Below are 17,388 nucleotides of genomic sequence, written 5' to 3'. Positions count from 1 at the left end.
ATTTGAAGTTCAGTTTAAAAAATGGCAAATAAAAAACCCTTTTGATGGTTGCAAAAAAAAGATTTTAGGAAAAGAAATCTACCATCTTCACTCGGGCTGAATTTATATGTGGACTCCAGTGCTAACCTGGTGTGATTGACCTGTGCTCTGAATTAGCCCCTGCACAAAAAGTATCAATCATAAAAGGCTTTAACAAACTGAAATGTCAGAAGAGCACTTCCTTGATGTCTCTTTGCAGCACTTATCCAACATGCTGCTAATATTTTAAAAATTATTTGCAGGATTTCTTTTGACACCACTGAAGAAATCCGCATCCGTTGGGGCAGCTTTCCGCCTGCGAAAAGATGATACAATACAATTTAAACCAACTATGGGACAAGGTTGTGTAGACAATGAGAGAAATTAGTAAAAGATTCAAATGTGTAAATCTATGTTTGTTTATGATACTTTGCTTAAACAAATTGTGATAAACTATATTTTATTACATTATTCTAAATGACTTCATGAATACTCAGTTTTGGTGCAATGTTGTTCACCGGGTTTGAGTGTTAAGAAATCATATGCATTTCTCAAGATTTCATGATATATGCGTTCCTCGATGAAAACTGCACAAATGTGATAAAAAGTTTACAATTGTTCCTGTATTGCTGGATTTTGTTAATTGTTTTGTAATTTTAATGATCATTAAAGATAGGAATTTTAAGTAATGTGTGACTTACTATAGGTAATTGATAACAGAATAGAGATTAGAGAGTTGAGTAACAGTTACCATCAAAGTAGCCGATACCAACGTTACAGAGTTTGGACCGAAAAGATGTAATGCAAATATCACTAATGAGCCACCATGGAGAGTAGTAGTACAGTGGATCCCAGGCTGCTATGGGGACATGGGTTCAAAGTCCATTTGAGTTTAGTAAAATCAGGAATTAAAAGATGATCTAATCATGTAGCCATTGTCGATTGTAATTAAAACTGATCAGGTTCACTAATATCACCAAAGTCCTTTATGGAAGTAAATCTGATGCCTTACTACATTCTTGGTATTTATGACTCCTGACCCAGAGAAATATGTTTGACTCTCACTTGGCTTCTGCAATGGCCTGGCATGCAACCAAAATTCTACAAAATCTAAAACAAGGAGTGAAACCAGATAGGCAACCCAGTATTGGCCTAGGTATCAGAAATTACAACAGCAAAACCAGTCCCGTCACCCCTGCAGAGTCTTCCTTCCTTAACATCTGGGAGCTTGTCCCAAAGTGGAGAGTTGTCCCACAGACTAATCAAGCAACAACTTCACATATTCATTACATTACAATGTCCCAGGCAATACCCTTGATGTCCCTAGGATACCCAGTCCACTGTAAGGACAGATCTACCAGAGGGAGCAGCACAGTGATATACAGTTGGGAGGGATTTGGCTTTGGAAGTCCTCAACATTAACTCTGGTTGTCATGGCATCCAGTCAAACATGGACAAGAAAGTATCCTGCAGTTTACCACCTACTGATACCCCACCCTTCCAATGATCAATCAGTATTCTTCCATGTTGGACTCCACTTGAAAGAAGTACTGTGGATGGTAAAGGCCTAGATCTCTGGTCAGAGGACTTCAAAGTCCATCACTATCAGTGGCACAGTAGCACTACTGAAAAAGGTTGCTAAGTCCTAAAGGACATAACTGCTAGACTGGCTCTGCATCAAGTGGTGAGGGAACCAAAATTTACTTGATCTCATCCTCACCAGTAAATCTGCCGCAGATGCATTATCCATAACAGTTGTTACAATTCTTGAATTCTGTAGGTACCTCCCCTAGGATATTTATCTACATATTGCTCCATCACAACATCATCCATAGAAATGCAATATCAATCTATATTAATGCTGTTTGCACCCAGCTCAGCCTCTTGTTTCCTCTACTGCCTCTGTGCTTAGAAATTACTTTACTGACTTTCAAAGCTGAATGAACCAAAATTATCTCCACTTAAACATTAAGAATACTAAAGCCATTGCCTTTGGCTCATGCAAGAGCCTTGCTGCCAATTCCAATCCTGTCCCACCAAATGCTGCAGGTCACATTGATTTTTGTGTTCAGTCTCTTAATAGTCCCTCCATGGTGCGTTACTCATTCCCTCAATCCCCCATTGGCAACCTGGCCTTCAACTGTCTATTCCCTAAACTCTGGAACTCTATCCCTAAAGCTCCTGGAAAACAACCTCTTTGACCAAGCTTTTAGACACCCCTCCTAATAAATTTTTTCCATTTCTTGACATCAATTTTCAGACACCTGGTTACACTTCTGTCAGGTGCCTTAGGACATTTTTTTACATTAAGCACATTTGTAAGCATGAGTTGTTGCTATGTTCCTCTGATGTTGTGCCATTTGTAATTCTTCTGCTCATCTCTGGTTATGCACTAATAATCTGTTCGTTCGAAGTTGAGAAGCTTTGTTTTATCAGATTGACAGCTCTCCAGACAGTAATGCATTATTTAGCCTGATGTGAAGTGGACTGTAATGAGCCTCTGAAATTTCAGTGAAGGAGCAGCAGTTTGTCAGTGCTTTTCTTAACCAATGCTTTGTTCAGATTAATCATGTTTTTGCATTATTATTAATCTATTTGCTGTTTTATTGGCCTGCTGTTCCATTTATATTATTGGAGTGTTTTGTTAGATACTTTCCCTGACCTTGAGGTAGAGGGGACAAACAGCTCCACAGGCAAATGCAGTTAGCTGTCAGCGCTTGCCATTTTAATCTCTATTTTCTCTTAAGGTCCTGGATTCTTAGTGGGGTGTGGTTGCAACATTTTTAAAATCCAAATTAACTAATACCTTGGTACTTCAAAGTAATGAGGCTAGTTGCAAAGGTAGCTATAGTTCACCTCAGATTTTGAAATTTGCATCAATATGATCTACACCTGAAACGATGCCGTTACTCACCTTAGCCCTTTCTATTTTTGAAGTTATTTCTCTCAACTTGCTGATACAAAACCCTCCATCCTATCTTCTTTTTTCTGTTCTTTCCATGATACCTTTTAGCTGAGAAATGCACAGAATATGTTAGCAAGCTCTACTAGTGCAAGTATCTATTCCTTTTAAAAACTGAAAGAACGGCAGATGCTGTAAATCAGAAACAAACACAGAAATTGCTAAAAAGCTCAGCAAGTCTGGCAGTATCTGTGGAGAGAAATCAGAGTTCACATTTCAGGTTGGGTGATCTTCCGCAGAACTATTCTGAGGAAGGGTCACCCGACCGGAAACGTCCACATATGCACGTTTCTCTCCACATATGCCGCCAGACTTGCTGAGCTTTTCCAGAAATTTCTATTTTTGAACCTATTTCTTTGCCATGGATAAGAATTTAAAAAATCAAAATGAAAATCTTCCATGTGTTAGTATTATATGTAGATAAGGAAGTTGGGAAATATGATCAGAAATTGCCAGAGGAAGTGGAATAGTATACTACAATGTAGTTCTGACTTGCCCATAGGCAGGATCTCTGCTCATTTCTCATGCCTTGAGACCCTGCATTTTTTTCTTGAGTTCCTTGCAACAGCCTCATGTTTTCAGTGTCAACAAGCAGGATGACTTGGAGAAAGAAATATAGAGATGCTTTCCTATAACCTTTTCCATGTCTGCTTAAAGTTAACATAAATTCTCTTCCTGAAGTAAATGACTTCTTGTAACTTAAAGTTTTAGCTGTTTCACTGTCACCACTAGATATTCATTTGTTCTGCCACTGACTCTTAATCCTGAGCATAAAACCCTCACTTGAGCCTAGGGTGACTTTCAAGAGTGTAGCCACAACTATAACTAGAGTCCTCAACTGTCCTTGTTATTCTAATATGTAAGTGGAAACACTATTTACAGTTAAACTTTAATTCATGGAATATAAGCTTCTGCACATAGGCTTGAAAATCAAGCAGTCCAATGAACTGTGCTGAAGTAACTAATAGGTTGAAAGAGACCTGTGTGTCCTCAACTCAGTGCCAACCATATCACAAACTTAATGAAGAAGAATGATCAACAAAGCAATAGAATGTTGAACTGCGTAGCCACATAAGTAGAATATAAATCAGAGAAGGCAGCAAGCTAAAGATCCCTGAAAGTTTTTACCTTAGGAATCAGGTACAAGTCTTAAATTTATTCCTGATAAGTTCAGATAGTAGTCTAAGAGATATTCAAAGATTGTTCCAGTATTTTCCTGCTTAGTGTAACCTAATGTGCAGAGAAAGAAAAGAAACTTGCAACAAACTAAAATATAAAATGCAGAATAACATAAATAACCTAGACTAAGATATGGTCAAAAGTCACACAACACCAGATTATATTCCAACAGGTTTATGTGAAATCACACAAGCTTTTGGAGTGCAGCCCCTTTGCCAGGTGCAGTGAGAGAGCAGAGCACACAGACCCAGAGTTTATGGGCAGAGAGGTCAGAAGATCCTACAACTGGTGTGAATGGAGTGCCTGATGAAAAGTCTTTACAGTGACCTACATGGCGAGTCAAGTGTCAACAGCTGAATAACCAGCGATGGGATAACCTATAATCTGATTAAGTGACGCAGAGAGATAATTACAAAAAATTAAAAATAAGGTGGTGCTGGAGACAAACTAAATGACTGGAATTGCATGCCGAATTCAAAACTATACAAACTAATTAAGGTAGAGAGATAATAACAATTTACCAAGGTGATGCTGTCAAACCAGGACAGTGAGGAAGATTTTTCAGATGCAGAACAGTATGGTGGGGTCACCTGTAGCACGACATGAACCAGGATCACAGTTGAAGGGTCTAGGCCCGAAACGTCAGCTTTTGTGCTCCTGAGATGCTGCTGGGCCTGCTGTGTTCATCCAGCCTCACATTTTATTATCTTGGATTCTCCAGCATCTGCAGTTCCCTTATCACAGTTGAAACTATCTTCATGGGTACTGAACTTGGCTATCAGCCTCTGCTCAGCGATTCTTTGTTGTGTATCTCAAAGTCCATTTTGGAGAATGTTTACCCAATGATCAGAGGCTGAATGTCCTTGACCGCTAAGTTTTCCCTGACTGGGTAAGAACATCCCTGTCTGGCGATTATTGCGTGGTGTCCATTCATCCGTTGTGTGAGCATCTGCATAGTTTTGCTAAAATACCATGCCTCTGGGCATCCTTGCCTGCAGTGTATGAGATAGACTTCTGACTTTGTCTACCCCAGTCCAACACCAGCACCTCCACATCAAGACTAAGATATAGCAATTGGAAGTCTGGACTTTTGAATATGTAAGTTCATGAGCGGCAAAACTATCTCAGTTGAACACATCTGCAGCAGTTGTTCCCATCTCAACTCAGAGTTGCCCAGCAGTTTTCAAGCTTCACTCAAGGAATGTGAGCATCATTGGATGGGCTATTGCCCACCTCTTGTTACTCTTGTGTATTTGATGATGAACTACCCTCTGGAACCACTGCAGTGTGATGTTCTGTATGTGCCACCCAGTTAGTGGCTGGCAACTTGAGAAGGCCGCAGCACCATGGCAAAGGATATGCCTGCCGCCGGGTCAAAGTCTCAATCCTCCGTTCCAGACTCCATGGATAGAGGATCACCCATGGGAAAGGCAAGTGATGTTTGGTGTGATGGTAGGATCTCATAGGGTGGAGATCCTCCCGGGGACTGGAGCCCTAGGTTCTGTAACAAGACAGGATGTTGGCTTTTAGCAGCTCCTGCCTTATCTATCGTGCCTCAATCAGATACAGGTGCAGATTGAGGAGCTTTCCACCTACAAACTCAGCCTCTCTCCCTGCTTCACCAGTTGGGTGGGCCTACTCTTATCCCATCTTGAGCTGATATGTTTGCCTGCCCTTAGCTCAATTGATGGGTCGGAAGTTTGAGCATGGGGCAGAATCTGGTCTGAAATCATCTTGCCCAATGAAAATCTATTTTCATCTCTGGGCCCAGAAGATCCACACATGATGTAGGAAACATGGCAGTCAATTTACATGTCTAAACACAAGCAATGAAGTATTTAGCAGATGCTATATTTACAGTGTTGTTGGTTGAGAAATACAGAATAGGATTCCAAGGAGAACTGCCCTGCTCTTCTTTAGATAGTGACACAGAATCCTTTAAGTGCAGAGATAACAAGGTGTAGAGCTGGATGAACACAGCAGGCCAAGCAGCTTCAGAGGAGCAGGAAAGCTGATGTTTCGGGTCTGGACTTTTCTTCAGAAAATGTACACCTGAGTTGCGGACAGAGCCTTGGTTTATTGTCTCATCAAATGCTGAAATCTCTAATGATGATGACGTGAATTCCTAATATCCACTCTCAGAATTCCTAATATCCACTCTCAGCAGGTGCAACTCTGTTAACTCCTATGATTACCTATTGTGTTATTCTGATTGTTTGTGTTTATTCATAGACAGTTTGCCTGTATTGTGTTACATTTCATTGATTGCGCTGGGGGAGGGGAAGGAACAACTGACAGGGCAGTTTGTCAAAATGAAGTTATCTTTTAAATGAATCTTGAGAAAAATTCCTTTGAATTCTCACATACCTTGGCATTAAATGTACTAATCATAATGTCCTTTACCAGTAAGAATCAAAGGAAATATCTGCAAAAGTGTGACCCTAAGACTATATAGTTGTGTTGTAATGCTATAGGGCGAGGCATTTTAGCAAGCAGAACAACTTGTCTGGTAAAATGTAACCCTGGAGAATTGCAATGGAATGACAAGGGAGCAGGTGGTCATCCAATCTCAGCTGGCTGAACAAAATCATTGGAAATGCTTCCAGCAAAATGACTATAAATATCACTGTTGGGTTACAGCAGCTTTTAACATTTTTAGCTAACAATGTTGGTACTACAAAGCTGCAGTTCTTGGCCTGGTGCTGTTTATAATTAGCTGTTTGCTTTCTTTGCAGAGATTGTAACCAAGAACTAAGTGCTGCAATAACTTGCTTGCACTGAAAGTCATCATGTGGAGGTGCCGCTGTCAGACTTGGGTGGACAAGTTCAGAAATCGAACGACACCAGGTTAGATTCCAACAGGTTTATTTGAAAACACAAGCTTTCAGAGCTTTACTCCTTCTTCAGGTGTTAGTGAGAGAGGTAATATCAGAGACAGAATTTATAAGTAAAAGATCAAAAGGTCACACCACTGATGAAGATGTACTAAACAAACCTGTTAAATCTTTAATTAGAAGGTTTTAATTGATTAATATGTAAATCCCCAATTCCTTTCAAGTCACTGTTCTGTGAGAACTAAAGGTTTTATCAGTGTAAAGAAGAGGCAACATCTTAAGTCAGACAAAGCATGTTAGGTGTGAAGCCTTGTATAGAATCTGTTTGTGTTTTGGTTTGGAGTCAGACAGGTTTTATTTCTGAAATAGGAATGCCACATTGACTGTCTATAAATTGTGTGCTTTTTGAACAAAATAAAATGTATCTGCAAATGCACATTCACCCCATAGATTCATACATGTGCGTTTGCGTGTGTGTGCACGCACGCATGCATACCTCCACTTCTCGCCTTCAAACGACCACCAAACGTTAAACAGACCATTGTTCACAGCAAACCACCCAGCAACCTTCAGGAAACATCGACCCACAACACTATACAACTCTGTCATGGCAACCTCTGCAAGGCCTGAGAGATCTTTGACATGGACCCTACCATCATGTGGGAACACCACCCACCATGTGCATGGCAGATACTCATGTGACTCAGTTAATGTTGTCTATCTCATATGCTGCAGGCAAGGATGCCCTAAGGCATGGTATATTGGCAAAACCATGCAGACATGAATGGATACCATGCAATAATCGTCAGACAGAGATATTCCCTCCGAGTGGGGGAACACTTCAGCGGTCAAGGACATTCGGCCTTGGATCTTCAGGTAAACATCCTCCAAGGTGGACTTTGAGATACACAATAACATGGAGTCGCCAAGCAGACGCTGTTATAAATTTTGTACCCAGGAGGACAGCCTCAACTGTGATTTTGGGTTCATGTCACACTACAGGTGACTCCAGCACACTATACACTCACACATGTGTACATACACACACACACACACTCTCACACAGATCCTCTCTCATACACACACTGTCAAGCACGCAGACACCCTCTCCCCTTGTACATACACATGCACTGTCTCTCTCTCTCTCCTCTCACACACGCGCATACACACACTCTCTCTCGCCCCCACACATGCACACACACGCGCGCACACACACTCTCTCTCCCTCCCACACACACATGTACTAACTCTCCCTCTCACACAAACACACAGGTGAATCTAAGGGGTAAATTTGTATTTGCAGATACAATCTATTTTGTTCAAAAAGCACATAACTTATAGACAGTCAGTCAATGTGGCATTTTATAAATTCCTACTTTAGAAATAAAACCAGTCTGACTCCAAACCAAAACTCAGACAGATCTAAACAAGGCCTCACACCTAAGATGCATTGTCTGACCAGTACAGTGGCTCAGTGGTTAGCATTGCTGCCTGACAGCATCAAGAACCTGGGTTTGTTCCCACTCTCGGGCAGCCGTCTGTGGAATTTGCAAATTTTCCCAGTGTCTGTGTGGGCTTCCTCTGGGTGTTCTGCTTTCCTCCCACAGTCTAAAGGTGTGCAGATTAGGTGGACTGGCCATGCTAAATTGCCCAGAGTGTTCAGGGGTGTGTAGATTAGGTGGGTTATAGGGGGATGGGTCTGGGTGGGATATTCTGATATTGGTGTGAACTTGTTGGGCCAAAGGGTCTGTTTCCACACTACAGAGATTCTCTGATATAAACATCACCTCTTCTTTACAATGAAAAAACCTTTAATTCTCACAGGACGGTGACTTGAAAGGAATTTGAGGATTTACATATTAATCAATTAAAACCTTCTAACTGATTAAAGATTTAACAACATCTTGGGTTTGATCATCAGTAGTGTGGCCCTTTGATCTTTTAAATATAAATTCTGTGACTGATACTACCTCTCTAACACCTGAAGAAGCAGTAAAACTCTGACAGCTTTTTTTCAAATAAACCTGTTGGATTACAGACTGATGTTGTGTGGTTTCTGACCTTGCAATGATAGAATCATGAGTTATACAGTACATATAAACAGATCCTTCAGTCCAACTCCTCTGCACAGACCAGATATCTTAAACTGATCTTGTCCTATTTGTCAAGATTTGGTCCATATCACTCTAAACCCTTCCTATTTATCTGTCCATCCAGATGCCTTGTAAATGTTGTACCACCCTCTCTGGCAGCTCACTCCATTCATCTGCCATCCTCTGTTTGAAATAGTTGTCCCTCAGGTCCCTTTTAAATCTCTCCCTCCTTCACCTTGAACAACGCCCTCTAGTTTTGAACTCCCCTATCCTGGGAAAATGACCTTGCTGTTCACCCTATCCATGCTCCTCATGATTTTATAAACCTCTATAACGTCACCCCTCAGGTTCTGATGTCCAGGCAAAAAAGCTCCAGCCTATTCAGCTTCTCCATGTAGTTCAGACTGTCCAATCCCAGCAACGTTACAACACATTCAAAATCAAGACTTCAGTAATGGAACTATACTAGGAAATAAAAGCCAGAACATGAAGAAGATGTGGGGGTTTCCAAAAGTTGATTTTTAAAATGGATTTTTTAAAAGGGCTTTAAAGAAGAAGAGAGAAGTACAACATCAAAAAGGCTAGGGGAGGAAATTCTAGGGTGAGGTGAAGATCATGGAAAAAGTTAGGAGGATTAGGAACATGAAGTGGCTGTTTGGCATGGTCAATATTAAAGATGAAGGAGGAAACAGAGATAGGACAAAAGCTTGAAGGGGTTTGAAAGTAACGATTGTTTTTATGCTCAAGGGACCTGAATCCAATATGGACTAGTGAGGAAAGAGTTTGTGCAGGGCTTTGGGACAGAATCCACTTGACTGCATTTTAGATTTCTGAAGGATGGAGAGTGTGCAGTTGTTAGCAAAGAAATGACCGCTTCCCATAAGAAAGAATGAACTGTTGGGGGATATTTTAACCCACAAGTAATGAACAAACAACACTAAAATGTCCTGTGTGATTTAATTCAGACTGACCACCACTGTCTTTCCAAATGTTGTGACTTCAAGTTGCTGTTCTAAGCAGGCTGTTCCTGCCTGCCAGAAGGCACAGTGACCTTTCTTGTGTTCTGATAACATGATGACCAGGCTGTCCTATTAAAGTGAAGGCCTGAGTAGTGAAACTGTTGTGGTTTCCCGCCAGTAAAGACCCAATAAGTCAGTTTTATTTTCTCCTGGCACAATATGGAAATTTTAGTTTTCCCAACTTCCTTCCCTGGACTGTTCTTCCCAACTCCCTACCTGCACAAAAACACTTAAGTAAACTCAGACTTTTCTTTCAAGTCCCTGGTTCAGACCTCCTATGATCCAATTTCCCACTCCTTCTTAAATTCAGAAGCCACACAACTCCAGGATATATTCCAACAGATTTGAAATCCATCAAGTTTTCAGAGTGCAGCCCCTTCGTCAGCTGCAGTGACAGAGCAGAGCACACCAACCCAGAGTTTATAGGCAGAGAGATCAAGGGCAGAGATGTCAAAAGATCATACAACTGGTGTGTCAGATGATAAGTCTCGGCTCGTGACTTACCTAGTGAGTCACATGTCAACAGCTGAATAACCAGCAACGGGATGACCTTTAATCCAATTCAGTGAGGCAGAGAGATGATTACAAAAAATTTAAAAATAAGGCGGTTTTGGAGACAATCCCCCGGCATCTGTTGCGACATTGCAGACTTCTTAAAGAAACTCAGCACCCACAGATCAGTCGAACCAGGAACATTCCCCGTCACAATGGATGTTTCAGCACCCTACACCAGCATCCCCCACAACGACGGCATTGCTGCAACAGCCTCAGGACTCCATACCAACTGCCAATTTCCACACGCCATCCTATAACTCATTCATTTCATCCTTGAGCACAACGTCTTCACCTTCGACAACCAGTTCTTCATCCAGACATGTGGAACAGCCATGGGAACTAAATTTGCACCCCAATATGCCAGCATTTTCATGCACAAGTTCAAGCAAGACTTCTTTGCTGCACAATACCTCCAACCAGCACTATACACCAGATACATTGTCAACATTTTCTTCCTTTGGACTCATAACAAGGAATCACTGAATCAACTAGTCAGTGATATCAACAAGTTTCATCTCACCATCATACTTACCATGGACTACTCTTCAGAATCAGACTCATTCTTGGATACACACATCTCGATCAAGAATGGACACCTCTGAACCTCACTGTACTGCAAATACGGATAACATCACAATGCTGCACTTCTCTAGGTTCCACCCTAAACATATTAAAGAAGCCATCCCCTATGGACAAGCCCTATGCATGCACAGGAACTGCTTAGATGAGGAGTAATGTGACGGACAGCTGAAGGTTTTGAAGGCACCCTCATAAGAATGGGATATGATGCTCAATTTCAGTATGCCACAGTGAGAAACCACAACAACATCCTCAGAAGACAGCCACAGGATACAACCGATTGAGCACTTTGTGTTGTCCAGTACTTACCTGTAACAGAGAAACTATGCCATGTTCTTTGCTTCCTTCAAAATGTCATTGATGCCAATGAGCATCTCGCCAAGATCTTCCCTATACCTCCACTCCTTGCCTTCAAACAACTGCCAAACCTTAAACAGACCATTGGTTGCAGCGAACTACCCAGCCTTCAGGACAACATCAGCTACAACACTACACTACCCTGTCATGGCAACATCTGCAAGACATGTCAGATCATCAACATGGATACTACCATCACATGTGGGAACACCACCCACTACAAACACAGCAGATTCTCATGTGACTCGGCCACAGTTGTCTATCTCATACGTTGCATACCTGAGGCATGGTATATTGGCAAAACCATGTAGTCGCAACAACAATGGACACTGTGCAACAATCACCAGACAGGAATGTTCCCTTCCAGTCAGGGAACACTTCAGCAGACGAGGATATTCATCTTCCGATCTTCGGGTAAGCGTCCTCCAAGGCAGACAATGAGATACACAATAATGCTGAATTGCTATACTATACTGTTCTGTATCTATAAAATCTTCCTTACTGTCCTGGTTTGACAGCTTCACCTTGATAAATTGTTATTATCTCTCTATCTTAATTAGTTTGTACAGTTTTGAATTCAGTATGGGATTCCAGTGGTTTAGTTTGTCTCCAGCACCACCTTATTTTTAATTTTTTTGTAATTATCTCCCTGCCTCACTTAATCAGATTATAGGTTATCCCATTCAGCTGTACAGCTGTTGACACTTGACTCGCCATGTAGCTCACCTGCAGAGACTTATCATCAGGCACCCCACTCATACCACCTTGCGGGATCTTCTGATGTCTCTGCCCATAAACTCTGGGTCTGTGCGCTCCAGTCTGTCACTGCACCTGACAAAGGGGCTGTACTCTGGAAGCTTGTGTGATTCCAGTAAACCTGTTGGACTATAACCTGGCATCGTGTGACTTCTGACTTTGTCCACCCCAGTGCAACACCAGTATCTCCCCATCATGCTTACCTAAATTCAGTCAGAAGACCAAAGGGGCATTATACAGATGAAGGCTCATTAGATTAATTTTCCCAAACATCACAATCCAGCAGTCATCTGCCTCAACTTTTTAGTTAACTTGTGAGTTAACAGTGAAGCTAATTTGTTCTTGTACCATTCTTCTAACATTCCGCTGTTTCAACACATTGTCAGTCTGCATCATGTACTTAAATAGGTTACTGTTATTTCTAAATCAGCAAAGTAAGGACATTGCCAAGCAAGTTAAGCAGACTGCACACAATTCCACTGCAATTGTTTTTATCCTGTTTTTTTCCATTCTTCTGAAGATGGTCACTTATGCTGGATGCAGTTATACTTTGCCCAGGAGGCAACATTTTGCCCAAATCCTTTTCTCTTTTTTTCAGCAAGTCCCCAGCTTCCACGCCAATTAATTTAGTTTGGAAATGACTGCTAACTCCACATGTTGGGCAGATGTTGATTGAAGCATTGGCTTATAGAACAGTGTAGCACAGGATCTGGTTCTTGGGCCCACCTCTGTCTGTGCCAACCATAATGCCATTCTAAACTAATTCCATCTGCTGCACATGGTCTATATTCCTCTATTCGCTGACTATTCATATACCTGACTAAATACCTCTTAAATATTGCTAACACTTCTGCTGGCAACGCATTCCAGGCACCTCCCACCCTCTATGTAAAACATTTTTCTCGCACATCTTCATTAGACTTGCTCCCTCTCAGCTTAAACCTGTGCCCCCCCCCCCCCATTTTTTGACATTTAAACCCAGGGAAAAAGGCTCCAAACATCCAATTTATCTATAATTTTATACACTTGCATCTGGTTGCCCCTCAGCCACTAATAGCAAAAATGATCCAAGTTTGTCCAATCTCTCCTTATAGCTAATAAGCTCCAATCCAAGCAAAATTGCGGTGAAGCTCTTGTGTATCTTCTCCAAAACCTCCACATCCTTCAATGTAGCCAAACTAAAGTTTTATACAGCTGTAACATGACTTATAAAATGTTTATACTCAATGCCTCGACTGCTGAAGGCAAGCATGCAGTATACCTGTGATAATGGGAACTGCAGATACTGGAGAATCCAAGATAATAAAATGTGAGGCTGGATGAACACAACAGGCCCAGCAGCATCTCAGGAGCACAAAAGCTGACGTTTCAGGCCTAGACCCTTCATCAGAGAGGGCTCTGATGAAGGGTCAAGGCCCGAAACGTCAGCTTTTGTGCTCCTGAGATGCTGCTGGGCCTGCTGTGTTCATCCAGCCTCACATTTTATTATCATGCAGTCTACCTTCTTTACCACCTTATCCACGTTGTGTTGCCATTTTAAAGGAGCTATGGACTTGGACCCCAAGTTACCTCTGAATATCAATGCTCTGGAGGGTCGTGCTGTTAATTGTGTATTTTCCTCTTGCATGTCATCTTCCAAAACTTCATTTGTCATTTCTCTGCTCAACTTTCCAACTGATCTATATACAGTAGTATCCTTTCTATCTCATTTCTTTCTATTCATCACTATCTACGCCTCCACCAATTTTTGTGTCATCTACAAACTTCCTCAACAAACCACCTAGATTTTCATCTAAGTTATTGATATATACTACAAACAAGAAAGGTCCCACACTGATCCATGTGGAACACCACAAGTCACACACCTCTGGACCTCCACTTCTACCCTCTGTCTCCTTTGACCAAGCCAATTTTGATTCCAATTTGCCACTCACAATGGATCCCCTGCAATTTAATCTTCTGGACCAGACTACCATGAGGGAACTTTCAAATAATTTAGTAAAGTCCAAGCGGACGACATCCATTCCCCTATCTGAATTAATTATCATCTTCACTTCCTCAAAAAACTCAATTAAGTTTATGAAACAAGACCTACTGTCCTCCCAGCTTATGTAGCTTGTGTGCCCCCTCTGATGCCCCAACTCTGTCTCCCATGAAAGTGGGAAACTTGGTTGGTATGGATGAGTTGGACCGAAAGGTCTGTTTCCATGCTGTATGACTCTAAGTCTCTCAATGTGTTTTGGTGGCCTGCTGAAGGAACCTTTTTTGATTGGTCACAAGCCAGAGTCTTCTGTGAATCAGAGATGTTTAACTGTTTCAGAGATCCTCTGAGGACATTCCTAAAGCCTTTCTGTTGTTCTCTGGGGAGTCTCCTACTGCCACTAAACTCTGAGTAGAGCAGTCTTTCAGTCTGGCATATGTTACCTCTGCTTGAACCAATGTATTGACTGTTGACAGGGTATTCAATGATGCAGTCAGAATATCTGAGCCCAGATCTGTCCTTAGCCAATCTTTTCAAACATGATGCAGCAAAAATCAATGGGTCACAATGGGGACCAGGGGCTCTGACATTTTTAAAAGTTCCCAATCCTAGGGTCACTCACAATTAAAGATCATTGGTCTACTGTAAAGCAAAACTAAACTTACTGTCTGATTGGGATAGTTTAGTATCATACCTACCGTGAAATTACACACCTGACCAGAGATTTTTAATTCCAAATTTTGAGCTGCTTTAGAAGTACAACAGTTATCAAATAGGTTCCTAAGTACTTTAGAATATCCCAGTCAACAATATATTTATTGTACAGAATATGCACATAATCCTGAAGCCTGAGCCCTTCCTGAAGGAAGGGTTTAGAGTGTTATAGGTCAAATGCTGGAAAATGGAACTAGATTAATTTAGGATTTCTGTTCGGCACGGATGAGTTGGACTGAAGGGTCTGTTACTGTGCTTTCAGCTCTATGAATCTATGACTCAGGTGAAGGAAATTCCACATGCATTGATTGATATCTATGCAGTGTTCTAAACTGGCTAGAACTAATGGATTTAACCCTCAAATGCATCTTGCACTTATATGATGCGTTTAACATTGTAAAATATTAGATTCTTGACCAAACATGCTGCTTGGCAAATATATTCATCTGCAGAGCTTGCCTTTCAGAAAGTGACTGCCTTCACAGACTGTACAGAAATACTGGCCTGATACTCTGAGACTATCAATGAAGACTTGACAGGAAATGTAGTTTCTATAACTTTAAAACCTCTTCAAGCCTGAGTCAGACTGACTGCCATCCTTATAATCTGTCTCCGAGCTTCAGGACTAGTTTGGCATTTTCTCAGAATAGCTAGAATCGGCTTTTAGGTTTCCAGAGTTTTGATTGCAACTCTGCCTAGGACATTGAAAAATTATTTGAGATATAAATTGGAGGCAATCACATACACTTAGAAAAAAATAATTTGTAGCAGTTCAGGGAATGAGCAAGTGAGTGGATCTATTTGGTTAGTTCTTTCAAAAAACTTGCAGACACCGTAGATTATATTGTCTCCTTCCGTGCTGTATGATTCTGTGAAACAACAGAAACATGAAGTTAGAGAACACATCAACACAAAATATTCCAAGATGGTTCACCAAAGTGAAGGCGATTAAGATGGACAATGAGTTAACTTTGATATTGAGTTGACAAACAGTTTGTTTTATAAAGTGTGTTTTAGAAGTAGACGCAATCAAAGCAAAGAGGTAGAGCTTCTGGAGGGAATTCCAGAATACAGGCCCTATGAAACCATTGCATGTAACAATGGCAAAGAATATAAGCTAATGCACAGTAGTCAAGATTGTGAGCAATGGAAAACTCAGGCAGAGATGTAAGACTGGATGTGATTCTAGAAGAAAATCTGGGAAAGGCCATGAAGACAGTTAAATATAAGACAGAGCATTTTAAATTCAGACATGAATTAAGTGCTGTTCAGTGAGGTCAGTGATTATAATTGAATGACACATGGTGAGTTCAGGTTTCCAGAGAACAGCTGATGAGAAGTTGGCAGTAGATTATTTCAACATTCCAATTTGAAGATAGAAGCAGAATGGACAGTGATATAGAAATGGATCCAATAATCTTCCTGATGGCAATGATGTGGCTTCAGAAGCCCAACTTTGAGTTAAATTGGATTCAACATTTGCTAATAAATCTGTTTCAAGCTGAGTCAGTAGTCAAAGAAAACATTTTTGAAATGGAAGCCAAAGGTGATAGCTCCAGTGTCCATCTGACTATCTGAATGAAATAGTGACCCATTAAAGTCTGTATGTTAGAGAAGCAATTTGACAGACAGTAATGAAACTAAAGGAAGCAGCGGAGGATTAGGGGTTGATATTAGAGGTAGAAGCTGATCTTTGAATAAGGTTAGGATGATCAGAGCAGAAATTCTGCCACAAACATTGCTGAAGAAGATCCTATGCTTGTCCTAAGGTACATGCACTTTGAAAAAGTTGGAAACCCAATTGAAAGGATTCAGACAAGAAAGATAGACATGGATCCCAGAGACAAAGACACGCTCAACGCTTTAAGAAAAGCAGTAGTAATATATGAAGAGGTAGTTCGAAAAGATGAGGATGGATTATTTGAAGAAGTGGGAATGTTTGATTCCTTTGAAAGGAAGGGAACAATTCCAAAGGAGAAGGATCCATTTAGGAGTTAAGCAAGCATTGGTGCCAAGAAGTTAATTTTGTTGATCAGAGGGCCCGAAGGAGTGTTGTTGAACCATGAGACCTAGGTGTGCAGGTACATAGTTTCTCAAAACTGGAGTCGCAGGTAGACAGGGTGGTGAAGAAGATGTTTGTCTTTAGGAGTATAGGAGTTGGGATGTCATGTGGTGACTGTATAAGACATTGGTGACACCACTTTTAAAGCACTATGTACAATCCTGGTTGCCATGCTACGGGAAGGATGTTGTTAAATTTGAGAGGGTGCAGAAAAAATTTACAAAACTGTTGCTAGAACTGGAAAGTTTGAGCTATCGAGAGAGTCTGAATAGGCTGAGG

At 41.1% G+C, this 17,388-nt stretch overlaps 1 protein-coding gene across 1 annotated transcript in view; it reads left to right on the top strand.

The window, feature by feature from the left end:
* terb1 (telomere repeat binding bouquet formation protein 1) overlaps window positions 1-17,388 on the top strand; it is a 160,346-nt gene that overhangs the window by 124,430 nt on the left and 18,528 nt on the right. The window contains exon 18 of the mRNA XM_059651783.1: window positions 282-380. Within this exon, the coding sequence (XP_059507766.1) occupies window positions 282-380 (99 nt within the window). The remainder of the gene's footprint in view (window positions 1-281; window positions 381-17,388) is intronic.

Source organism: Stegostoma tigrinum, chromosome 16 (genome assembly GCF_030684315.1).
Source record: "Stegostoma tigrinum isolate sSteTig4 chromosome 16, sSteTig4.hap1, whole genome shotgun sequence".
Lineage (NCBI taxonomy): Eukaryota > Metazoa > Chordata > Chondrichthyes > Orectolobiformes > Stegostomatidae > Stegostoma > Stegostoma tigrinum.
Note: the sequence above shows the minus strand (reverse complement) of the source record. Positions and strands in the feature narration are given on the sequence as shown.